Consider the following 26,910-nt stretch of genomic DNA (forward strand, 5'->3'; position numbering starts at 1 on the left):
TCTCAAACCAATCATTTTTAGATATTGATTTTCTTTTAATGAATGAATGACTCTATTATTCAGTTGAGCAGTGGGGAGAAAAATTATGGGTTGTAGTGAGTGTAACATAATTCAACTACAGTATTTTGTTTTGTGTTGTTCTTTACACCGTGTTAGGCATGTCGTTTACTGTCTTGGTGGTTCAGGGATCGCTGTCCCTTTAAGGATTATGAGCGTCTCATGACGTGGAGCCCGATGCGGGATATGTTTACTTACAGCACGTTTTGATTTCCGGTTTCTTTCAAAACAAAATAAACGAGTCACACAACTGTGTGCTCAACGTGCGAAATTGTATCTTTCATTCAACGCAATTTCCACACTGGTGACCCCGACTTTAGTCTGCTGGACATATCCAGGGACACGACACGACCATGACTGCGAACGCTGTTACTCTCAAGCTCCCCGAATTCTGGGAATCGTCGGCGTCGGCATGGTTCGCCCAGACCGAAGCGCAGTTCGAGTTGCGGGAGATCACCGCGGATACGACGAGGTACTACTACGTTGTGTCAGCTCTCGGAAATTCGACAGCATCCAGAGTGGTGAGCCTCCTTAAAAATCCTCCGGCAAGGGAGAAAAGTATGCGGCACTCAAAGCCCACCTGTTAAAGACGTTTGAACTGTCGGACGCTGAGTGAGCCAGCAGGCTTTTCTCACTTCAAGGGCTCGGTGACAGCAAATCGTCTGAGCTCATGGACCGTATGCTGGATCTCATGGGTATGCACAAACCCGATTTTCTTTTTGTTCAGCCTTTCCTGCGTCAGCTGCCTTCCCAAGGGAGGGCTGCTTTAGCCAACACCATGATCACTGACTGTCGGAGGCTGGCTGAAGAGGCTGATACATTTTTCCTGGCGGGTCAAGGGCACTGTGTGGCCGCGCTTTTTCCTGCGCACATCGCTCCTGTGACACTGGACGACTCCACGCTCATCGCTGCCACCACTTCTCGTCGGCAGCAGTCTTCTGACCCCGAGCAGTCTTCAGGCCCGCAGCAGTCTTCAGGCATGTTTTTCTACCATGCGAAGTTTGGACCGAAGGCTCTTAAATGCCGTCCGCCATGCAGTTACAGCGGGTTGGGAAACGCCAGGGCCGGCGCTCGGTAGTGGCCGTGCTGGCAGGCTGCTTTTCATCTGCGACAGCATCTCCGGACGGCGGTTCCTGTGCGACACGGGAGCACAGAGGAGCGTCCTGCCTGCTTCCCGTTTGGACATGGTGACCGACGGCCACGGCCCCCCTATGGAAGCTGATAATGGTAGCATCCGTACCTATGGAACGAGGTACATTTAATTTTGTTTCGGAGGCCACCGGTTTGGCTGGGACTTCGCTACAGCAAAGGTCTCCGTTCCCCTCCTCTGCGCCGATTTTTTGTGTGCGCATGGACTGTTGGTGGATGTCAAGAACCGCTGTTTGATTGACGCCGTCACGTTTTGTTCCTATGCGTGCACGCTCAGCGGGGCTGACTCCATACGACTGTCTAGCATGCTCTCCGCCTCAGATGACTTCCACCGTCTGCTTGCCGGTTTCCCAGCCCTCACTCAGCCTACTTTCTCTGCGTCTACTGTGAAGCATGGTGTGGAGCACCATCTCGCCACTACTGGTCCACCCGTCTAAGACCGTGCCCTGCGCCTCGACCCGACCAAGCTTGCCGTTGCAAAGGCGGAGTTTGCAAACATGGAGCACCTGGGTATAGTCAGCCGGTCCGACAGCCCGTGGGCCTCACCCCTCCACATCGTCCCCAAACCCGGCGGCGGCTGGCGCCCGTGTGGCCGTGCGGCTAAATGAGGCAACGACGCCTGACCGGTACCCAGTGCAGAATATTCAGGATTTTTCGGCACACCTGGCTGGTATTGTGATTTTTTCCAAGGTGGACCTTGTCCGGGGATATCATCAGGTGCCTGTACACCCACTGGACGTTCCCAAAACAGCAGTGATCACGCCGTTTGGTCTGTTTAAGTTCCTGTGGATGCCGTTTGGCCTTAAAAACGCAGCTCAATCTTTTCAACGCCTCATGGAATCTGATTTGCGGGAGCTGCCTTTTCTTTTTGTGTACTTGGATGACATCCTAGTGGCGAACACGTCCAAATCTCAGCCCCTGTCGCACCTCCAGACACTTTTTGACCGGCTCAGCCCACATGGGCTAATTGTCAACCCCGCCAAGTGCCAGTTTGGTCTCTCCGTCATCGATTGCCTGGGACACAGAGTCACTAAGGACGGTGCAGCCCCTCTCCCATCAAAGGTGGAGGCGGTCGCACAGTTCCCACGCCCGCTCACTGTCAAGTCCCTGCAGGAGTTCCTCGGCACGGTGAATTTTTACCACCATTTCATCCCTCGAGCCGCCCAGCTCATGCAACCCTTGCATGAGGCCTTGCATGGTAAGCCCAAGCATGCTGTGGACTGGACTGAGAGCAGGGACAAGGCATTTGTTGCCATTAAGGCGGCCCTGGCAAACACCACCAGGCTGGCACATCCTTCTCCTACAGCCTCCATCGCCATCACCTCGGCTGCCTCAGACTACGCTGTCGGTGCTGTCTACGAGCAGTGGGTGGGCGGGGCCCGGCAGCCACTTGCCTTCTTCAGCCGTCAGTTGCGTCCCAACGAGCGAAAGTACAGCACTTTCGACCGGGAGATGCTTGGTCTCTACCTCGCCATCAGAAACTTTCGTTCCATGTTGGAAGGTCGATACTTCACCGCTTTTGTCGACCACAAGCCGCTGACTTTCGCCATGGCCAAGGTGGCTGAGCCGTGGTCCGTCATGTCCTACATTTCCGAGTTCACCTCGGATTTACAGCACGTTGCTGGTAAGGGCAACCAGGTGGCGGACTGCCTGTCACGGGCTGTGGTAGGAGCAGTCCATCTTGGCTTGGATTACAACCGTATTGCAGCGGACCAGACCACAGACCCAGACGTGCAACTCCTGAGGACCTCGACTACAGGGCTGAAAATAGAGGATGTGGTTTTGGCGATGCCGGCACCACGCTCCTGTGTGACGTCTCCACAGGCAGTCCTTGCCCAATCATTCACACGGGATGGAGACGACAAGTTTTTGATGCCATCCATGGTCTCTCCCACCCAGGTTCGAAAGCGTCACAGAGATTGGTTGCGGCTAAGTTTGTTTGGCATGGCCTCACGAAGGACGTTAGGGACTGGGCTAACACCTGTCTTGAGTGCCAGCGGGCCAAAGTGCATTGCCACACTAAAGCCCCGTTGGAGTTGTTCCCAGTGCCGGAGAGACGGTTTGACCATGTAAACGTGGATCTGGTTGGCCCTCTGCCCTCCTCTCACGGTTTCACCTACCTGTTGATCATCGTTGACAGGACCACCCGTTGGCCTGAGGCTGTGCCACTGACGTTGCTAGCATCGGTCGAAATGACACGGGCATTTATCAGCACCTGTGTTGCCCGTTTCGGCCCCTCTTCCGACATATCCTCTGACCGGGGCACGCAGTTTACGTCTGAGCTGTGGAATGCTGAGCCTCTGAGTGAAACTCCATCACACTACCGCATATCACCCACAGGCTACCGGACTCTGTGAGCGATTTCATAGGTCGATGAAGGCTGCTCTTCGTGCCAGCCTCAAAGACAGCAACTGGGTCGACAAGCTCCTGTGGGTACTGCTTGGCATCAGGACTGCACCAAAGGAAGACCTACAGTCGTCCTCCGCAGAGCTTGTTTATGGCCAGCCGCTGCGGATTCCAGGGGATTTCGTCCCTGGCACCACTGTTCCTTGGTCTGCCGCTCTCCAGCAGTCCACACTACTGGACAATGCAAGGCTTTTCGTACCTGTCCCCACTTCCTGTCACGGCCTCCCTCAGTCGCACATCCCCGCTGGGCTTCGGACAGCTGACTACGTTTTCATTCGCTACAACGCCCACAGGGATCTGCTACGCCCGCCCTACGAGGGCCCATTCTGGGTTTTGGAGACGGGGGACAAACATTTTGTGGTGGACATGGGCGGCAGGCCAGAGCGACTCCCCATTGACCGCCTCAAGCCAGCTCACTTGGACGTGGCCAGGCCAATGGAATTGGCTCAGCCCCCACGAGGCGGACGACCTCCAGCTCTGCCCCTGCCCCCTGCTCCCCTTCCTCACGGAACTCCCACACTCCATGCCCCATACCCGTGTCATGGCGGGACGCCTGCCGCAGGTGTGGCTCCTAGACCTCCTGTACGACACGGCCGTTGTGGCCGGTTAATATGCCCGCCCCCGCGATGACTGTTTTGTTTTTGTTTTCTTCTGATGGTGAATTCTGGGGTAGACGTGTGTAGTGAGTGTAACATAATTCACCTACAGTATTTTGTTATGTGTTGTTCTTTACACTGTGTTAGGCATGTCGTTTACTGTCTTGGTGGTTCAGGGATCGCTATCCCTTTAAGGATTACAAGCAGTACGAGCAGATCCCGCATCGGAGCCCGATGCGGGATATGTTTACTTGCAGCACGTTATGATTTCCGGTTTCTCTCTAACTAAATAAACGAGTCACACAACTGTGTGCTCAACGTGCGAAATTGTATCTTTCATTCAATGCAATTTCCACAGGGTAAATATCATCTTCCAGATTAAGAGAATTTGCCTGTGGAAATTAGACAGCTTAATGGAAATTTTGCCGACCTCAAAATCACATTTTAAAAGAAAGTCTAAAAGTACGTTTTAATCAAATGTATCCTAAAGGTACCAACCAATGCTTCAAAGTCAAGTTTAACACCAGCCTTCTTTTATTCTCTAACCAACTGAGATATTATATTATATTGGGTTTTGTTTCTCCATATGAACTGGAAAATAATTGATTGGCTTTTTAAATATTGTTATTAGAAACGAACAAGGAGTGACAAGGATAGATTAATTTAGAGATACCTTCTGCTTTAGATAAAATTATCCTTCCAAAAATTCTAAGTTCTCTTGTTAGCCAGGGACTGAGGGAAGCCAGTGACGCGGGCAGGTCGTTCCAAAGCCGAGGCGCCCTGGGGGAAAAGGCCAGATTACCTCTAGTTTAGCCTCGACCTTGGAACAGTAGGGCCTCTCCTGCGGATCTAAGGCTGCGATCAGGCTCGTATGGTGTAGATAGCTGTACTGTCCGACTCTAACTGTTTGAGGGAGCGGTCATTCAGAGAGAGAGCGGTCATTCACCTATGTTGATGACGTCGTTCCAGCAGAATCTAGAGAGGAAGTCTTAAAAGTCTAAAAGAAAGTTTAAAGCAATATGCAACCCGGAATCAAACGTGATAATGGAGAGGCAAAACTTCAACACTAGACACCAAAAACCTGGCGAAACAATCGAGGCATACGTGAGTACACTGCGAAATCAGGCTAAAAACTGCAACTTCGGCGCATTGGAAAGCGAACTGATAAGAGACAGACTGGTCTGTGGAATAAGTAGCGACGTGTCGGTCGTACGCTGCTAAAAGAGACTGAACTAACGCTGTCCAAAGCACTACGCATTTGCCAAATTAGCGAGCTCACTGAAAAACATAGCAAAGCCCTCTCCACGCCTCAAACTGCTGCAACCGCCAGTGTGGATGCTGTACAAATAAAACATAGAAACATCTACAGCAAAATGAAGCGCACTATGAGGGAAAATCCATCAATCTCCAGCTGCAGGAATTGTGGGTGAACCCATCCAGCGAAACGTGACCAATGTCCGGCTTTCGGCCAACAGCACCACAACTGTGGTAAGCAGAACCACTTTAAAAGGCAATGCAGGTCTACAAAGTCAAGCAGACCAAACAGACAGATAAACCAGCTATATGCTGAAACAAACTCCAGCAGTGAAAGTGAAGACACATTCACAATCAAAGGCTTGTCCTTGCATGATGATGAGCAGAAGATTGACCCTAACCCTAACCCTAACCCTAACCCTTTCAGCCACTCCGAGCCAGTCGCACATTGAGCTTCCCCCAAATGCGCTGTTTTGGTGTCTGTAGCTATAATGCAAATGAGGAGGAGCGAGGCGGGTCAAGGAGGAGGGTCGGGGTGTGGCCCTGAGCAGCTTGCAGCCACGGTACCATGCGCTGTTTACAGTGGATGTATCGCAATGGCGAGGCGCACACAGCCATTAGCCGTGTTCTGTAAATATTCTGGAACACGCAGTCCTGGAGCTCTATATCTAAATATTATCATATAGCCTACATAGATATCTATATTATATAATATATATTATCACGGCCAAAAGCTGTGTGAGCCGATATTATGAATCTCAAACGACCGCGTTGGGTTCTCCGACGTTCCTGGTTCTTCAACGTCCACATCAATGTGAAGTAGACTGAACTGCGACAAGGAGGAGAAAGGGATTGTTGCCAGGCAGCGTTTAGGCACCTCCGCCTCTGGCGGTGGTCCCTCAGCGGGGCTCAAGCGGGAGACATTCGCCGCCAACAATCCATTTCTCCTCCATGTCGTGGTTCATTTTCTTGAGGGAGTCAAAGCCAAAGTTCCTTCCCCCCAATTCATTCTCAACCTTGGCTGAGATAACCCCCACTACGAGTCTAGTTGTAGAAATACCAGAGACGAGAGTCCGACGTGTTATGCGCCATAACACCAAAAGCAGAACGGTTATCCAAATAACAAGGAAGTGTACAACACTTGCGTTACAGTCCTGGAGCTCTATATCTAAATAATATCATATAATACATAGATATCTATATCATATAATACATATTATCACGGCCAAAAGCTGTGTGCGCCTCCAGACGATATTATGAATCACAAACGACTTTGTCGGGTTCTGCGACGTCTCTGGTTCTTCCACTTTCACAAGTGGAACCGCGCGCTGCCTGCTGGCGGCTGCCCACTGCCGGGCGATGGTGCCTCGCGGCAACCGGCGGCATGTCGCAGTTCATGTATTTCAGTGAGTCAAAGCCAAAGTTCCTTTCCCCCAAATCCTTCTCAACCATGGCTCAGATAACCCCCACGACAGTCTCGTTGTGGAAATACAAGAGACGTCAAAGAACCGACAAGAAACACTTGCGTTACAGTGTGTGTATTCACACACACACACACACACACATGTGGCGCTCGCACGGTCTTGTCTCATTAGCGGGCCAACGTCTCTGGGCGGGCCAGGCAGAGTAAGGGGAGCAGCTTAGATGCTTTATGACGTCCTAAATAAAGACATTCCAAATCAGCGCGCTTGAGCCTCCGTTTTTTAAAAGCTAGTGCTCGTTTTACACCAAACGCAAGTTTTAGCCACTGGGGGACCATAGGCAGGCTAGGGGAACTCATATTTATGTTAGAAAACCTCATAAAGTGAGATTTCCATGTCATGGGACCTTTAAAGATGCCGTTCAGAATTTGCACAGCCTCAGAAGTGTTTCTGACCCTTGGAACAAATCTTTGCAGGATATCCATGTGCTATAATCGTGGACGACATCATCATCGGTGGCGAAGACCCTGATGAGCATGAAAGAAACCTGAAAAAGGTTCTCGATCGTGCCAGGCAGGTGAAACTGAGACTGAATCCCAGCAAATGCAAATTTGGAGTCAACGAGGTGAGCTATGTTGGGCACACATTCACAGATAAGGGGCTGAAAGCAGACCCTAAAAAAATAAAAGCAATCAGTGAAATAACACCCCCAGAGGACAAGCCAGCTCTTCAGCGTTTCTTAGGGATGGTAAACTACTTGGGCAAGTTCATTCCAAACCTAAGTGAGCTCACCACATCGCTACGTTAGCTGCTCCACAAGGAAGTGGTGTGGAATTGGACGGAGCATCAACAGAATGCTTTTGACAGGCTCAAGACCTGCATCAGCAGCCCACCTGTACTCCATTACTATGATGTGAGGCAACCGGTGACACACACCTGCGATGCATCACAATATGGTTTAGGGGCCGCTTGCCTCCAAGAGGAGAATCCCGTGGCATACGCGTCTCGCACACTGACCCAGACGGAGACGAGATACGCTCAAATCGAAAAAGAACTTCTGGCAGTGGTCTTCGCCTTTCAAGAACACTGCGAGGAGTGTTCTTGAAAAATGTCCTTCAGATCTTGCTTTAGCACCCTCTGTTCTGTTTATTTGTGTCTTGTTTCCTCTCTTTGATGCCTAATGAAGATAATTCTGTGAAGAATTATTATTATGCCAATTTTATTTAATTCGGCCCAGATGGACCTCTTCGTGTCCAGGGAGTAAAAGTTCCATGACTACAGCTACGGCAAGCCGGTTGTGATTGAGACTGACCACCAGCCCTTGGTCACCATTCACAACAAACCATTTCACACCATCCCAGCTCGCCTGCAACGCATAATGTTACAGTTGCAAAGATTCGACCTGACTCTCACCTACAAAAAAGGAAAGCACCTCTACTTAGCTGACACCCTTTCACGTCAGGTGCAACGTCCGCCCCCAGAAGGCAGAACGGCCAGAGTTTGAGGTGATGACAGCTCAACTAATGTCCCCACGGCGTCTTGAAGAACTCCGTCAATACACTGCTGACGACACAGTGCTGCAGAAACTCACCTGTTTCATTCAATGGGGCTGGCCGAGACGTCCATGCAGCGTACCTACAGAGGTGAGACCATTCTTCAGTTTCCGTGATGAACTCACCATCGAAGACAGGATCATCATGAAAGGAAACGGGGCGGTCGTGCCCAGTGCCCTGCACTCTTAATACCTGAAGGTGCTACAGGGGGGACACCCAGGAGTTGAATCCATTAAGAGAGGTCAAGGGAAAGTGTTTTCTGGCCATCTTTAAATGAGTACATTCAGGCTGTCGTTATGGCATGCGGCGTCTGTAACAGCCTGCGGCCTCACCAGCAAAAAGAGCAGCTAAAACTACACACATCCCAGACCTGCCTTGGTCTCTTGTCGCCACAGACATGTTTGAATGGAAGACTCACCATTACCTGGTGCTTGTTAATTCGTACTCTGGCTGGTTTGAAATTGACCGGCTCATTGACCTGCATATCGCGGGCGCCCAGAACTTTGGGGCGGACCTCATGTCTCGAGGCTGTCCCTGCCGAGACGAGTGGCGGTTACATCCCGACATTGTCAGACTGATCTGGCAGAGGTTCGGGACGGCCCAGATGGACCTCTTCGTGTCCAGGGAGAACAAGCACTGCAGGTGGTTGTTCTCCCTCAGCCCTCGGGATCTCCCCCGTTGGGGGTAGATGCGTTGGCACACACACCTTGGCCGCGGGCCCTCTTGTATGCGTTTCCCCCGCTCCAGCTGATCCTTCCTCTTCTGGAATGGGTCAGACAGGAGAGACCCTGATATTAGTGGCCCCGGAGAACCGATCAGTGGTTTCCAGAGCTGGCCACGCTCTCGCGGTCGGCGCCGTGGCCGGTACCATTCAGGCCGGATGCGCTTTCACAGGCCCACAGGACGGTGCACCACCCGCCCGATGTCTCGGGACGGCTGTTGGTTTGGCTCCTGAGAGGTTGATCCTGCAGGGCAAAGGTTTGCCTGAGACGGTTATCAACACTATTCAGAGTGCTCGTGCGCCTTCTACTTCTTCCCTCTATAAGGCGAAGTGGTGCGCCAACTCTAATTGGTGTGAGAGGAACCACGCTGTCCCATCTCAATGCGAAGTGGAGAGCGTGCTTTCGTTTCTGCAAAACTTATTGGAGAAAGGTTTGGCCTTCTCCACTATCAAGGTCTATGTGGCAGCCGTTACGGCTGGCCATGCAGGCTGTGATGGTGGGCCGATCTTCAGCCATCCACTGGTCAAGAGATTCTTGTGTGGGGCTAGACGGGTTAGGCCTGTTTTCACGCGTGCTTACACCACGCTGGAATCTCCCCACCGTGTTGCGCGGATTGCCAGGGATCCTTTCGAGCCTCTTTCTCAGGCCCCTTTGGATGGCCGGTCCTTTAAGACGGCGCTCTTGTTGGCCTTGGTTTCTGCCAAGCGTCTGTCAGCCCGAGTTGCTTGTTGCAAAACGAGGACAGCTCCTTCGCGTTGCTCAGACCTAACCCTGCGTTCCTCCCGAAGAACATCAATAGTTTTTTTCGGCCGAGGGATATTGTGCTTAAGGCTTTTCACCCCCCACCTCATTCTAGTGAGGCGGAGGCGGAGTTGCATCTCCTGTGCCCGGTTCGGGCATTGGCTATGTACGTGAATCGCTCGGCCGCGTTCCGCTCCACACAACAGTTGTTTGTGTGTTATAGCGACGCTAGCAGGGGCCGCGCTCTCTCTAAGCAGCGGTTTTCTCGCTGGATATGTAAGGGTGTTTGCTTAGCCAACTCTCGGCAGGGCTTGGCGCCACCGTTGGGTGTTAAAGCTCACTCCACACGGAGCGTGGCCGCTTCAACGGCTCTACTCAAGGGCGTTTCGGTGGAAGACATCTGCGCGGCTGCGTCTTGCTCTTCCCCCAGCCCCTATGTCCGTTTTTACATGTTAGACATGTCCAGGGGTTCACTTGGCAACTCTGGCTGGAGTCCGGGACCCCTTTTACGGCTTAAGAATATAGACACGTTCTTTAAAGCGGCGTGGTTGGATTTCCTCTCGCCGTCTGGCGAGAAAGTAATTATTTTCTGGTCCCAGTCTTTATATATCCTGGATTACACATAAGTTGTTTGTGGATATAATTGATAACTTTTCATGCCAAGAGTTTGACCGTTTATTGTGCAATTGTTCAGTTAAAGGCTGTAGAGAAAACCCAATGAGAAAGACTACACGTCTTATGTGACTTCACGCTCCCTGCGACTGGCGTGGACAAGACCGACAATCTCCCCATCGGCATAACTGAAAATCGACACATGCCCCGACTTATAATGGTTTTCTCCTCTTTCGATGCTGTTATCCTCCCCTTCGAAAAAAGCAGTGAAGTGGAGCAGAGAGATCGCCATGTCTGTACAAGAGTGGTGGTGACGTGTATCATTTGCGTCGAGAGCAGCGAGGGGCTGTAGTTCACAGAACGGCCTAACATTTACATTTAGGGCATTTAGCAGACGCTTTTATCCAAAGCGACTTACAATAAGTACATTTGTCATAAGATGTGCAACAATATATCGCTGTCGTTACAGTAAGGATGTTCATAGAACCAAGTGCAAGTACAACAATCGCTAGGCTAACCCCATGTTACAGCAAAGATAGCAGCTACTGCAGTTGCTACACAGTTAAGTACTATAATACAATACAACACAATACCTAATATTATCAAACTTCTTCGCGATTTTTTTTTTGTTTTCTTTGCATGAAAAATTATAATTAAAATCCACAAACAAAATGTGTAATCCAGGCCATATAAAAACTGGAACCAGAAAATAATAGCTGTCAAGGTGTTTTTTGGTGTATTGTCAAAGCCCATCAGGGTTAACTTTTCACCACTGATGTACAGAGTGAAAATGAAAAACGGACAGGATACAGTTACAATAGATACTTTATTGATTCAATGGTGTTGCCAGCTGACATCAGCCAGTTCTGTAGTACATAGTTCTGAGATAATCTATTTTAAGTAGCTCATAGACAGTATTATAGACAGTAGTAGAAACTGCTGAAGACATATTTTCTGATATTTGTATATTGTATTATTTTGTGTTAGCATATTTTGGGCAGGTTTACTTGGGTAAAAAGATGGTCCCCACTGAAGTCAGTAAATTGGACTGTTTCTGAGTCTGTAGATGGAGCCCTGTTAAGTTTTGGTTTACCCACGTTATGTGTTCAAAGATGGCGCAGTTGGAACAAGGTTAAAGCGAGGTGTGTTTGAACAGGTCAGTGAATGCATGTGTATGTGTGCGCACAATTGTAAGATATGGATAGGAAATGCACGACAGACGCTTTGTACAATAAATACACTTAAGCTATCAATATAAGAAGAGGTGACAGAATCTTATTTGCAATCAATTGGTTCTGCTTCATACAAGATAAAACTGAACTGATCAAAAATGCTGTTAGAATGACACATTTACCTAATTAGCTGCAGAGTTGATGTTTATCTATACTCTGTGATAAGCATCCTCACGGATTCTCTGCGTATATTCTGCATTTAAATGACAGTGGTTCACACATACAGGCATGCTCCACGGCGTCCTCCTCCTCCTCCGTCACACTCTTAAATACATACAGACACCTTACACACACATGATCTTTTCAATAACCCCCCCACCCCGCCAACACAACATAAAGACACCTGAGAGCAACTTCAAGTCATGAGTTCCCTCCATAAACTCATGTTTGACTTTACCCTTAAGTTTGTCCAAAAAAAGCCCCTTGAATCCTTCCACCCCCAAACCTGGGTCAATTTGAACACTATTTAATAAAATAAAATAACATAATATTCTGTGCGGAAAATAAAGTGAGTCTTTGTCGACGACATTAGTAAAGCGCACTCTCAATGACATCTGTAGCTCGTGACGTTGATTATTGGTTGTTCTCCAAATCATTTTAAAAGCTGGTTTAATATTCTGTACGCCTTCCGGAATGCTGCAACACACGCCATATTCCTGCAGTGTGTCAAGCAAAAGCAGAAAACAAAGAAAAAGGAGCTGTCTCCGACTGGTAGCAACAACAGTCCACACCTTTAAACCCAATCCCAGACCTGCCTCTATCATCTCATCAGCGGGACTCTTGGGTCTGACCTCTGACCCCCCCCCCCCCAACCCCAAACTACCCCTCCGTCTCTCTCACTTCAGGAGGGAGATGTCGTCGGCAAAGTCCCCGTTGGGGTTGATGCAGCGGGCGAAGCGCCACTGGCACACCATGAGACACAGGGGCAGCATGAAGAGCGCGCAGATGCCGGCCATGATGTAGGCGATGGTCATGAGCGTGGACTCATCCGTCTGGGGGATGTTGTAGCCGCAGTCCTCCAGCTCCACGCCGTGGTAGGGGCCTTCCACCGACGCCGTGCGTAAATCGTCGTGGACTGGGGGGCGAGGAGAGAGAGGGAGAGAGAGTGAGAGAAAGAGGGGGGGGGCGAGGGAGAGAGAGGGGGGGAGCGACAGAGAGAGGGAGAGAGAGAGAAAGAGGGAGAGAGCAAGGGAGGAGAGAGAAAGAGGGGGGAGAGGAAAAAGAATATAATATTTAGAGATAAAGAGTTACATATAGAGAGAGGGACAGAAAGGAGTGAGAGCAAGAGAGGGAGTGGGAAACAATGAAAGACAGATTAGACCATTGTAAAATGATGAATAATGAAAGAGACTGCAGGTTAAGAAGTACATAATCATTCATGAGAAACCAGGAGTTTCAAGAAAACAATTTACTAGTTCAGCAACACAATACCGAGTGCGGCCAGGGGCCGGTTGCACCAACTGGTCTTAACTAAGCCTGGTCGTAACTGCTAAGTAGGTCTTAGTCCTGTCATTAGAATGGAACTAACGCCGGTTGCACCAACGGGATTTACGCCTGGTCTTAACTATGCCCGGACCTAGCCATGCGCGGCCATGTGAATGTTCCATGGAATGCGCATATCACCGCGTTGCTAGGATACCTTGTGCCGACAGCTATTTACTATGTTACTTGACATGCTGTTGGACACCGAAATAAATAATTCATTTGTTCATTCATTGTCATTCATCAATTGTGTTAATGCCGAACAATAAAACACTGCAAACTAATGTAATTAAAATATGTATTTGTAATGTCTGGTTTACAACGAGCAGGCATTTAGACGGGAATGGTTCTTTTTGACAGAAGCAATGCATTGAACATCAACATTAAATGACAAGGAGCTAATTGAGTTGTTTTAGGAGAGATCTGTTTAATGTGTCGGCCTATATAAAACATATGAACATAATTAAAACAAAATTCACAACTGATTATAAGTTGAGAACGGACTAATCGGCCAGCGATATCTTAAATTGCTCTGGCTGGACGCATGTCTTCCTCGGGGACTGCCGGTGGCTGATGGTGTCTGGGGAGATGGATTCTCTTGGAGATGTTGTGCAGAACGGTGCACGCGACTATTTCTGTGCAGACCCGTTCTGGGTGCATCCGCATCTCCCCATGAAGGCAGTGAAACCCTTCGGATAACCAGACAGGCGGCCGATCTGTGAACACTGATCATATCGCCGGCTGTGTTTTGAAATGCCCCGTTTGCATAGAAGCGAAGCGCAATGAGCAGTTGCAAGGATGGTGGTAGCCAGGGCCGACGGACTGCGGGGGAAAGTGAGGCAGTCCTGGGGGGGCCCATGGCAGAGGGGGGGTCCATGGCAATAAAAAAATAAAAGTTTTTTATTTATTTTGAATTATCCACAATTCAGTGCAGGGGGCTGGTAGGGGGAATTCGGGGGGGGGGGCCCATCAGTACCTCTTGTATACAGGGCCCAGGATTTGGTGCCACGGCCCTGGTGGTAGCGCTGCATTGGATTGGATCTAATTGCTATAGAAACAGCCTGGAATTTCAACTCTATGCCTGCCCCTGACCAGGCGTAGGATTTACGCCTGGTCTTAGTGAAAAGAACGCTAAGCCCAGTTGGTGCAACCGGCGTAACGGTTAGGTTGGACTTAGAACGCCAAGTTACGACCAGGCGTAGTTAAGACCAGGCTTACGCCCAGTTGGTGCGACCCAGCCCAGGCGATCAGATCAATCCAAACTGCAACGTTTCTACATTTGGGGCAGGAAATGTGAAGCATGTATAGCTTACTGTGTAGCACTATGAGATCGCCTGATCTACAATCTGTTGAGGTGATCCTTGCTCAGTCACCTTTAACACCCCCGCCACCCCTCCCCACACACACACACGCACATCCTTCACTCACCCCTTCCTTCCATTCTCAGTAGATCACTGCATTATTCACCCCAATTCCTTCCCCCCCTATCTCTCTGTCTCTCTCTCTAGTTCCCTCTGTCTCGGTCTCCCTCTCTCTCCTCACCGTGGCAGGTGCTGACAGCGAAGCCGATGCGTTTATTCTGGCGGTCGAAGACCACGTAGAAGCCCTCCATGATCACGGCTCCCATCACGGTGCCCGTGCTGGACTGGGACACAGCGAACTTGTAGCAGTCCTCCTGCGCAGACGCCACGTCCTCCACCGGCCGCAGGTATTGCTGAGAGAGAGCACGAGAGAGACATCGATGGACAGATAGATGGAGAGATAAGTGAGAGAGAGAGCACGAGAGAGACATCGATGGACGGATACAGTAGATGGAGAGATAAGTGAGAGAGAAAGAGAGCAGGAGAGAGCGAGAGAGATGAGATACGTTATAAGATATAATTGCAATACTGCACATATATTAAACATACAACTGGTGAAAAGTTAAGTGATCTGTATATAGTGTATTATTTCACTTTATAGCTAGGGTGGGCAATTCAGAGAAACCAACCAGAAAAGGCTATATTTTGAGAGTAACCCACAGAATAAATCCCAGCCCTCCCTTCAGGCCTCCCTCAAAGCCGATCTCCCAAAACAAGCCACTAGCTCGCTAGCTTCAACAATAGGTCTGCTTAGCCTTAGACTCTGTTCATGCTAATTGAGTTCACAGGCAGAGTGCGTGAATTGCCGGACAGGCAGACAGACATACAGACAGACAGGCCATCCAATCATCTTCTGGCCAAATGAGATGTTTGGACAGCCTTATTGTTATTTGGCGTCACGTGGTTCAGGAGGTAGAGAGGGTTAGCCGGTAACCAGAAGTCTGCTAGTTTGAACCCTGGCTTCTCCTAGCAGAGTATCGAGGTGTCCCTGAGCCAGAACCCTCACCCTAACTGCTCCTGACGAGCTGGCTGTCAGGAGCACACCCTCCAAGAATGTTGTTCAATTTTGTAAAACAATTTTAGTTATGGTTAGAAAAGCGGTGTATAAATACAGTCCAAATACCATTGACCATTACCAACCTGCTAAAGATACAGATACAGGTTTATTATAATTATAATATAATATAATGTATACAGACAGAGATGGGTACAGTTTTTCTAATTGGTTAAGGTGCTGTGTTGTTTGTCAGAGGTAGAAGGTGGTAGCAGTATTAGCATGTACATCTTAATCTGTTTAACATTGAGAATAGGTTAGCCTTAATCAGAGCTCCAACATTTGTCCCTGGACGTGAAGGTGCTCAGCCACCCATACACAACAAAAGGAACCATAGCTCTCTCTCCTTTGAATTATGGTTTAATTTCCCCACCCACAAGGTCTCCTTTTCATCGCAAACCACAAAAGAGAACTTGGTTGAATAGCTAGGTTGAAAAGCTTCAGAAACTAAACATTTTACCGTAGCGTTAGAAAGTCACAAAATCAATTTATTCTGATGGCTCAGCAAGGAAAATAACACATCCTATATGAATCCCATGAATTTAACTTACATTTACATTTAGGGCATTTAGCAGACACTTTTATACAAAGCGACTTACAATAAGGTCATTTGCCAGAAGAAGGTGAAACAATATATATCGCTGTCGGACTCTGTACAGTAAGGATGTTAGGAGAACCAAGTGCAAAGCACTATCAATAGCTAGGTTAACCCATTCCCCGTATACAACAAAGATAGCTAGGATAAGATGTTACACAACTAAGTACTATAACTAGGTACGACATACAATAAATGTGTACATTAAGTGCCAGGACGTACAACATACAATAAGTAGGAGGTGTTATTGTATGCAGAGTCTAGGTGAACTCTGAACAGATGAGTCTTCATCAAAATAAAAAATAAATAAACCCCAAACCCTCAAGTCAGTGAAATATATCAAGGCACTAATCCTTTCCACATCATGAATGTGGGCGTCTCCTGACCGCAAGGCCTGGGGTCTCTCCTCGACCCCCCGGTCCTACCCTGGCCTGTTTGTTGTGCTGCAGGCTTGTGTGTGTGCTTTACCTGTGGGAGGATGGAGATCTTGAAGGACTGGTTGCGGTTCTCGCTCATCAGATAGAGGGTGATGACGGGGAAGATGGGCCAGGGGGTGGTGCCAGCCTGCCAGCACACCAGCTGCTCCCCCAGCCAGAAGCCAGAAGGAAACTGCTCCGTCTGCACGGAACCACAACCCAGAGAAGACCCAACATAGGTTAATACACCATTGTCCTGTTAGCCTACTGAGGAGAGGCTTGTTAACAACACCTCATTAACAACAGCCTGATGTGGTGTGTGTGTGAGAGAGAGAGAGAGAGAGAGAGAGAGAGAGAGAGAGAGAGAGAGAGAGAGAGAGAGAGAGAGAGAGAGAAAGAGAGAGAGAGTGAGAGGGAGGTTAATATGCCACCGTCCTATTAGCCCACAGATGAGAGGCTTGTTAGCAACCCCTGATGAGTTGTTGTTTAATCTCTATTTCCTACTAGTAACTAACTAGTAAGAAAACGGATCGCCTGGAGAGAAGGGTTTCCCAAACTAGGGGTCAGGTCACCAAATTGGTCGGGGTCATCCAAACTGAGGTGGGTTGCGGCCAGACAACGCACAGAACAATCCATCAATCCAATCTTATCCAAATAGGATCACCGAAGGTGCTCAGAGCTTCTTTAGTGTGCTGCTGACGGGTCCCACGGACAAACTGAAAAGAAAAGTCTTCTGGATCCGAGGATGAAAATATTTACGACGCTGTTAAGTAAAGAGTCTGCCCGAAAGAAGCCCTACTGAGATAGGCCGGTTGTTATGGAAACAGGCTGACAGTATGGAAAAGGAGGCCGAGCAGTGGAGGCATTGGGAGGTGCTGGGAGGCGGCAGAAAGGCACAGTGAACTAGCAGGACTGACCGATGAGGCAGCTTCGATGGCCTTGACGGCCGCCTGGAAGACCTTCCTGGGCAGGCGTAGGTTGGTGGTCCCGCTGTCCACGATGCTCTTATCGTAGTTATACTGAAACAAGACACGTTGCTATAATCAAACAGCTACAAGATACCAAAAAATATTTTGCTACTTCACGTCAGACGTCACAATGTGGCACATTTCAACGAGCTTGTGACATTTGTACAAGAAACATCGACACTCCCAAAAGCCCTCCCGCTCACGCCACCCAGCCAGCCAAGCTACTCCAGTTTGCGTCACACAGTTACATTTACATTTAGGGCATTTGGCAGACGCTTTTATGCAAAGTGACTTACAATTTGTCAGAAGAAGGTGAAACAATATATCAATATCATTACCTTTTTAATTCCAATCTCAGCCACTTCTGCTGAGGGCGATGTGCGTAAGATATATATATGTAAATATATATAGATAAACACGTATATAAATATATTTTGATATAACGATAGAAATAGCTGTAGATAGATAGATTGCAAAATGAACTAGGTAAACTAGGTAACAATATATCAATATCAGGATGTAGGTGAAACAATATATCAATATCAGGATGTTCATAGAACCAAGTGCCAAGCACTAACCATCACTAGGTTAACCCATTCCCTGTATGCAACAAAGATAGCTAGGATAAGATGCTACACAATGCTAAGTTACCAAGCTATCATAACTCAGTACGACTTACAATAAGTGCGTACATTAAGTGCCAGGATGTACAGCAGACTATAAGTAGGTGAGTGAGGTGAGGTGAGTCTTGAGTCTTTTGCTGTGCAACTTGCACAGCAAGTAAGCGTGGATACAACGCTGTTCTTGAGTCCTGTCATTGGGAAAGTCTCTTGCTACAGACTGGCAGAAGCTCAATCTTACAGATTGTGAATTTATCTCCTCCCTCCCCAGATATACTATCCTCCTCAACTGGAAACATTTCTCAGTTAATACGGACGTTACAGACGGCATCTCATAAAGAGATGCCGTCTTTCTCAGTTAATACGGACGTTACATCCAACCAACCCACCTTAATCCACACACACAGACACACACATACACAGAGGTGAGAGAGAGAGAGAGAGAGAGAGAGAGAGAGAGAGAGAGAGAGAGAGAGAGAGAGAGAGAGAGAGAGAGAGAGAGAGAGAGAGAGAGAGTGACATCGATGGATAGATAGATGGAGAGATAAGTGAGAGAAAAAGAGAGCAAGATAGAGCGAGAGAGATGAGATACGTTAATAGATATAATTGCAATACTGCACATATATTAAACATACAACCTGTAAAAAGTTAAATTATCTGTATATAGTGTGTATTATTGAGAGAGAGAGAGAGAGAGAGAGAGAGAGAGAGAGAGAGAGAGAGAGAGTGCGACAGAGACAGAGACAGAGAGATAGAGTGGGAGACAGAGAGACAGAGAGAAAACACACACAAACACACGCCAACAAACATGCACACACACACACACACACACACACACACACACAAATACATACACAAACAACCACTGTCGGCGACGTATCGGGCCTCACCTCCTTACAGTCCATGTTCAGGTCCTGCCCGTTGACCTCGATGCGCACGATGATGACCTCATAGTACCACTCCCTGCGGATGGGCGTGTACCACAGCTCTCCCACGTAGAGTGATGGGTCCACTCCTCCAATGATCTGTGGAGACAGGGACCTCCACAGTAAGATAATTACACACGCAAAAATAAATCATGAAGGAAAGTATAACCAGAACCCCTCGAGCCTCAATGATCAAAATTTTTCAAAGTCCTCGTTTCAATCCAAGCAGTTTATTTTGCAATCTATCTATCTACAGCTATTTCTATCGTCATATCAAAATATATTTATACGTTTTACTTTTTATATATATATACATATCAATACCTTACACACATCGCCCTCAGCAGTAGTGGCTGAGATTGGATTTAAAAAGGTAATGATATATAAATGATACATTTAATATCATTGTACTCTACTGCTGATGGCTGATGGTAATCTCAGCCAGGTCTAATGGCTGTGTATTGATGTTTGGTTTGGTATCCGTGGGTATTTAGTGGTGAGTTGGGTTCTCACCATGCTACCTCCGACGGTAGCGCTGCCCAGGGAGTAGTTCTGGGTGAACCCTGCACCACACAGCTGCAGGGAGAAGAGGTCAGGGATGGAGGTCTGGCGGACCAGGGAGTCAAAAAAGGGCTCCAGCATCTCATCAGGCTGAGAGAGAGAGAGAGAGAGAGAGAGAGAGAGAGAGAGAGAGAGAGTCAGTCGGTACAATGAAGGAAAAACATGAAGATAGAAACAGAGACAGAGGAATCGAGAGAAAGAAGGACATTTGAAAAACAACAACAACACCAACAGTGTTGTCATTAAGGTAAAGTCAGACATCCTCAGCCCATTCATTACAGTGACTCTTCATCTCCCGTCGTGTAATCCCGTTGTGTATCTCATGATATCACCCTGTGTCTGCGTTTTCAAAACCACTCCTGTTCATTTGGATGTGGCTGACATTCAGAGGACCTTGTTAGTGTTTCCACTAAATAGCTGAAGTCACAGAATCACTATCAACTAGCGTTTGTTACCATAGCAACGCATGCATAAATCCCCTATTCATATGAATAAAGAAAATATTATGATAAATGAAATATTTTAACCCCTGTTCAGATCTACCCTGTTATGTCTTGTGCATAAAAAGGCAATGACAGATTGGGAGGTGTTTGAACACAGAAGTGCATTGTGAACGTGTGTGAAAGGGACTGTAGGTACGATCCGAAGATTGCAAAGATAGAGAGATTGGAAAATTCAATAATGTCAAACGAATCACCACAAAATAACTTCCCTGCCGGTTCCCTCCTTAGTTACTTCACCAGTTAAAATTGTTGCATTTCCCACACCTGTGATTGCAAGAAAGATGGATGGTCAAAAAATCTGAATTGGCTAATAGAGAGGCAGGCGCAGTCACCTCAAACCAGATATCCTCACAGGCCTTTCGCTCACTAATGGCTGTCGGATGGCAATGCCGTTTCTAACAAATTACAATAACAGCTGTTAAAGTGCCCCTATTCTACCACCAGGTGTGATCTGTTTCCCAATCCTCCTCTATCCCCGAGCCTTTGCCTGAAATCACCAGACCTGGTCTCGAACCTCTCAGTTCATTTTTGATTTCCAAGGAGCACTTTCAACAGACATAGACCAGAAGGCCTCAGTTGGATAGACTTGCAACCAATCAGAGCAATGGAACGTGTGACATCATGAAAATGCTTCAACAGCGCTCCCTTAGGGTGCTCCTCTATTCTGGTATCAGTCATCATATGAAACTCAACCCTTATAAGATAACACGGGCCAGGTCGGCTGGAGGTCTGTCTGAACGGGAGGGATGCCAGACGCTTCTACCAGAGCAAATAATGCATTAGCTTGTAGATTTGTCTGGTTCCCAGTCTACTAATCCCCCTCTAGTGACATCACAAGTGGGCGTGTCCACCCAGATGTATGCTGGTTAGATAAGCCTACCAGCTGGTGCAGCCCACTGGGCAGGCTGGTAGACTGATCCGGCCATCACGGCACCTTTAATCTCATCCCGACCCTCCCCACCAGCCCACAGACCCGCCCATAGCTCCTCCTACCCGGGCTATCTCGGCGTAGGCCAGCCCCAGGATGCCCTCCCAGTTGGAGCCGTTGATGAAGAAGCGGTCGGACTGGATGATGGCGGCGATGTTGGCTCTCAGCGTGGCGTTGGGCCCGTGGGGCACGGACACCAGGTCGGTGCCAAGCTCGCCCTCCCAGCGGCCCTGGGTGTAGGGCACATAGACGCTGCGGCCCAGGTCCCTGTAGGAGTGGGAGCTGGAGGCGGGGGGGGGGGGGGGGGGTTGGGGGGGGGGGGGGGGGGGGGGGGGGGAGGGGGGTTGATGGATTGGGTTGGACAGAGAAAATAATGACACGTTGCGGTCAAGAGGTCAGGTTGGCTTGTATCGTTTTTATTGACAGTTTTAATGCAGGGATATTGATTATTGAAAAATTGTTATTAAAATGATCGAACCTCAGACCCAGCAGTCCTAATACATTATACCAGAATTTCCAGGGGAACCAACAACTGGTAGGGGCAGTGTTCAGCCGTGTCTTCCTGAGATTTCCTTCTTTACTACTGCTGGCAGAGTTTGTGATAAACACATTTACACACGCCCGATTGAACCAGATTTAGGTTGTCTGCCATCAGCCTTTAGATTAGAATCTGAAGTCGGATATGTGAGACTACAATGACTGCGACTCCGACTCGGCTATCCCTCGGTTACACAAATATCATCGCCCCACTTGAAAGCTGACACTGTTGTTTTATATGTCATGACTCTGATCCCGGAAGTGCTGTGTTAACGCACTAGGGCTGTCAACGAATATTCGAAGTTCGAATATTCGTTCGAAATGTATCCAAAAACGCGAATTCGAACGTGAAAATTAATATTCAAATGTGAAAAAACACTCCCGCGGTACAAGCGCCTCTATCTGCTTTGTGAATGAGCCTCTGTCTGTTCGCGATGTCCCTCATAATATTCGAATGTGAAAAAACACTCCCGCGGTACAAGTGTAACAGACTAGTATTGTGAAGAGCGAATGTATTTTATCCCCTCGGGGTTTCCGTACTTGGATATAGGTATTCCAGCTCGGCTATGCCATTCAATAAGCATCCGAAGTAGAGCTCAGGGAGCAAGTAGTCTGGCTGGTGAAAGCTGCTATAACGCAATGTTCTCGGCAAAGTCCGAGACAGCTTTTTTTCCATGAATCCGAACGGTGCGTAGTGCTGGCCCTTTCGCTGGCATGGTGGAAGACGTAGGCGACATGCATTTTTTTCTTTATCGATTTTAATAGGCCTTCTCGATAAATGGTAAGCAAAGCAAGGAACGTTACCACTAGCATACTTTGTAACATTCAGAAGCGGGCGTCTTCTTCAGATTACTATAGTTTGCGCGCTTGCAGGTGTGGTGGTGAAATGCAAGCGATACAAAGTTGTGGCTTTTCATGATTAGGCCTCCACGTTACTGGGCTGTTTATAGGATATATATATATCCCACTAATTTGAACCATGGTTTTGTCGCATTATTGACATATTGACGGCAACTGCGTAAAATAGGCAACCAGATATTCGAATAGTTCGAATTCGTGATTTTTTTCCAAACGAACATTCAAATGTCATTTTTGACATTTGACGCCGGCTTTGTTCGATTCTGTGTGTAAAAGCAAAGCCAGAATAATGACGGATCTTCTTTACGGAAATATTGCTGGATCTCTGTGTCAATGGGGCATCTGCTACTCTCTGTCAAACCAAAGCATGGGGCATCTATTTTAAGTCCCTTTAAACCTATTATAAAGTCGAAGTGCTCCATGTGGGCAAATTTGTGTCTCAGTAAAACCTTGACTTGCACGCAGAACGGTTATAGCGCCACAGTACTTTGATCTGCACACTACAATGGCCCAGGCCACTGGGAGTGGGCGAGGTGCTGTGTCAGCACTGTAGCAACTACTGTGAGCAGTGTGGTTCAAGGTCTGTACTCACAGAGAGCGGTGGTAGTATCTGCGGAGGAAGGGGTGAGATGCAGCACCCACGGCAAAGTTGCTACTGCCTGTGTCCACCAGGATGTTCAACTGAATGGAGAGAGCAGCAGAGAGAGGAAGTGGGGGGGGGTAAGTCAGCTTGTGGATGACATAAGTGAGTGATAAGTGAGAGGAAGGCAGAGATTGAGGTAGAATGAGAAAGAAGGAGGGATTAAGAGAGAGACAGAGAGAGGGAGAGAAAGAAAGGGCGTCACAGTAATAATCTTCATTGAATCTGCAGTGCTCCAGGAATCGATTTGTTTGTGGAACTGCCACGCACGTTACTTGATGAAATCAATTATATGGTGTGTTACTTCTGAATGACATCTTACCGTTTGTTTTCCTCGAGACAAATACCTCTTTTTATGAATCTCTTTGTTTTAGAGCACTGAAAACACAGTCCCCTAATTCATCCTCCATCTATTTCTGTCTCTCTGTCATTCTAAATCTATCTGTCTGTCTGTCTGTCTGTCTCCTGTGGAGGTGTCTATTTACTGTTGCCGTTAATTCTCTCTCTCTCTCTCTCTCTTTCTCACACACACACGCACACACACTATCTCTCTTTTCGCTCTCTCTCTTTTTCTCTTTTCCTCCCTGCTCTCTCCATCTCTCTTTCCTTCTTTATCTAGTCTACCTCACTCTATCTCCCTCTCTCTCTATTTCCCCTTGGCGTCCAATGACTCCGCCTACCTTCTGCCCCCTCCCCCCCTCCCCCCCTCCCCCCTGCGGTCTCTCCATCGTGAGGATCATATTTTGTGTGGTAAGTCATAACAGCAATGGGGGATTTGCAGAGAGCAAAGACGTAAGCAGTTGTAAAGGATCTGCACTGATGAGCCGGCGGGTAGACTGACAGACCGGCATACAGACGGACAGTACAGCAGATAGATTATATTGGCGTAAACCAGCCGACTGTTTAATAATGCATTAGTTCTTAAAATATCCAAAGAGGGACCACAGTTTCAATGGAAATGAGGGCCTGAAACACTTTCAATATATACATGTATGTTTCCCTGTTATTTATTTAAAAAGAAAACGATGTCTCTCACAACCCATCAGTGTCAATCTAGTGTGTGTAAATAGACTTAGTGTACTCTCACTAGCACATTTGCACACACACAGGCACACGCACAAGCACACACACCCATCCACCATCACACGCACACACATACACACACACACACACACACACAAATGTACACACTGTACCACCAACAGCAAAACAGTGTCATCTGTCTTCCACCGTCAGGGACAAATTTGCTGACTGCTCAGAATTGATCTGTCCTGCCTGCTTTCTCTTTCCCTGTCCCTCTCATTCACACACACACACACACACACACACACACACACACACACACACACACACACACACACACACACACACACACACACACACACACACACACACACACACAGACACACTGCATCATGACGCAGCAAGAGCCACCCACCCATCCCTCCTGGTCCCATCTCCCTCCTGGTCCTGTCTCCCTCCCTTCCTCCCCTTTGCTCGACCCTGCAGAGAGCCTGTGAGCTCAAGCTCTCCTCTGGCCGCTGGAGGAGAGAGCTGCACTGTGGCAACACACCAGACCTGTCACACTGTTAGTGGTCACAATGTTAGCGTCAGTGTGTGGGTGTCTGCGTGGGTGTGTTTGTGTGAGGGAGTTTAAGAGAGAGAGAGAGAGAGAGAGAGAGAGAGAGAGAGAGAGAGAGAGAGAGAGAGAGAGAGAGAGAGAGAGAGAGAGAGAGAGAGAGAGAGAGAGAAGAGAAAGAAACAGAGAGAAAAAGAGAGAAGGAGGTGGGAAACAGACAAAAGACGGATGGACAGTTTTCACAATGATAAATAATGAAAGAGAGAGCAGGTTAGAGAGAGAATGCAAGAGAGAAGTGTGTGCGCTTGTGTGTGTGGATTTTTGTGCAATTCAGTGTCTGTTTGCACAAGTGAGTGTGTTTATGGTGTGTGCGTGTAAGGGTTTATGTGCGTGCATGCGTGTGTGTCTGAGAGAGAGAGAGAGAGAGAGAGAGAGAGAGAGAGAGAGAGAGAGAGAGAGAGAGAGAGAGAGAGAGAGAGAGAGAGAGAGAGAGAAAAAGAGAGACACTGGCAAGGGATTTGCCTTCCCCTGCACTGCATTGGGATTTGGCCTATTTGGGAACTCAGTGGACTCTGCCGACATCCGACTCCAAGTTGGTTCCAACATTTAGCTCTGCAGCATAGCATTAACTTTTGAAAGACCAAGAACTCTCCCTTGACTTACATCAAGTTCTTTATTTACCACGTTGCCCCTGTCCCTGCACTCGCCTCTCTCCCATCCGTTCATGCCAGTGTGACCTTACACTGTGACACCATTTTTGGAGGGTTAAAAGTAGTGCTGCACGATTAATCGAATCACAATCGCTATATCAGCCTTTACGATTGGATAACGCAAAAGGCTGCGATTAATTATTATGTATTTTTTTTGCACTGCAGAAATGCCTTTATTTTGAAAAATATTAGTTTATTATTTTTTTAATTTTGTAAAATATTGTTCTTTTGAAAACAGTACAGTACGCATTTTTTAGTTGTTGTATTTTTTATGCTAGTTTAAGTTTCTATGTTTGAGTTGAGAAATAAAAAATGTAAAATAATCAGTAATCTGTGTGCATTTTCCTTGATAACCAATCAAGTAGATTCATGACACCATATCGCAATCGCAAATCACAATATTGTCCACAATAATCGCAATATGACTTTTTCACCAAATCGTGCAGCACTAGTTAAAAGGGAACTTCACCCTACCTCTCCCCCCTCTCTGTCCATGACCCTCTGTGTGCCAGCCTGTGCCCCACAGCTGCACCCAGCTAGCACTTCTCTCTCTAAGGAATTAATGGTTCCTTTAATTATTATTCCCCTCTCTCTCTCCCCCTCTATTTACTTGCCAGCCACATCCTTCTATCCATCTCGGTCTTGTTTACACACATACACATGAACACCACGACCATCTGCTCCGACCATGATGTGGATCATTGGAGTGTGGTACAATTAAGACTAACCTCTACACCTTTAGGATTTATTTAACGTATTATACTGGCCTAAACGTATCGACGGGCATACAATAACTCGATGAGGTGGTAGCTGGTTCACCCTGGCGCTGCAAAGTCAGTGTCGCCAGGTCAGCTCTGTCTGTGGGCGTGACTTTACAGAGACTGATAAGAGCGCGAGGGGGGGGGGGGGGGGGGGGGGGGGAGAGAGAGAGAGAGAGAGAGAGAGAGAGAGAGAGAGAGAGAGAGAGAGAGAGAGAGAGAGAGAGAGAGAGAGAGAGAGAGAGAGAGAGAGAGAGAGAGAGAGAGAGAGAGAGAGAGAGAGAGAGAGAGAGAGAGAGAGAGATTTACCTTCTGCGGGGGCGAGCCCACCGCCATTTCCACGTAATAGCCCTGGCCGGACTTCCCACGCAAGTTGTCGATCATGTCCACAAAGTTAACACCCTCGATGCCCCTCCGTCTACGCGTCAGCTGCCTCCCCGGGACGGAGTCGCGTGGGGCCGCCGCGGCCGGTGCGTCTGTGCGCGCGCCCTGGCGCAGTGGGAGTCGGATCGCAAGAGGCAGGCCTGAGGTATTGGGTACTGCAGAATGACCCGTACTGCCATCAAGAACGCAATAAGTCACACATAAAAGCACCGCCCAGCAATGATATGGAGTGTCCATCTTGAACAACATTTTTCTTTTTGGGGTTTAACTCCGAGATCCGCTCACTT

The 26,910-nt window shown here is 48.1% G+C and overlaps 1 protein-coding gene across 1 annotated transcript in view; it reads right to left on the bottom strand.

Moving 5' to 3' along the window:
* Positions 1–11,296: 11,296 nt before the first annotated feature.
* The window catches only part of bace1 (beta-secretase 1), a 16,061-nt gene continuing 447 nt past the window's right edge, over positions 11,297–26,910 (bottom strand). Inside the window, exons 1-9 of the mRNA XM_056611608.1 lie at positions 26,549–26,910; positions 23,145–23,233; positions 21,223–21,439; positions 19,679–19,816; positions 19,130–19,264; positions 17,569–17,670; positions 16,704–16,853; positions 14,768–14,939; positions 11,297–12,818 (exon numbers count right to left, since the gene is read on the bottom strand). The exon at positions 26,549–26,910 is cut by the window's right edge and continues 447 nt beyond it. Coding sequence (XP_056467583.1) covers positions 12,580–12,818; positions 14,768–14,939; positions 16,704–16,853; positions 17,569–17,670; positions 19,130–19,264; positions 19,679–19,816; positions 21,223–21,439; positions 23,145–23,233; positions 26,549–26,872 — 1,566 coding nt within the window. The 5' untranslated portion in view covers positions 26,873–26,910 and the 3' untranslated portion in view covers positions 11,297–12,579. The remainder of the gene's footprint in view (positions 12,819–14,767; positions 14,940–16,703; positions 16,854–17,568; positions 17,671–19,129; positions 19,265–19,678; positions 19,817–21,222; positions 21,440–23,144; positions 23,234–26,548) is intronic.

Source organism: Gadus chalcogrammus, chromosome 16, assembly GCF_026213295.1.
Source record: "Gadus chalcogrammus isolate NIFS_2021 chromosome 16, NIFS_Gcha_1.0, whole genome shotgun sequence".
NCBI classification, from domain to species: Eukaryota; Metazoa; Chordata; class Actinopteri; order Gadiformes; family Gadidae; genus Gadus; species Gadus chalcogrammus.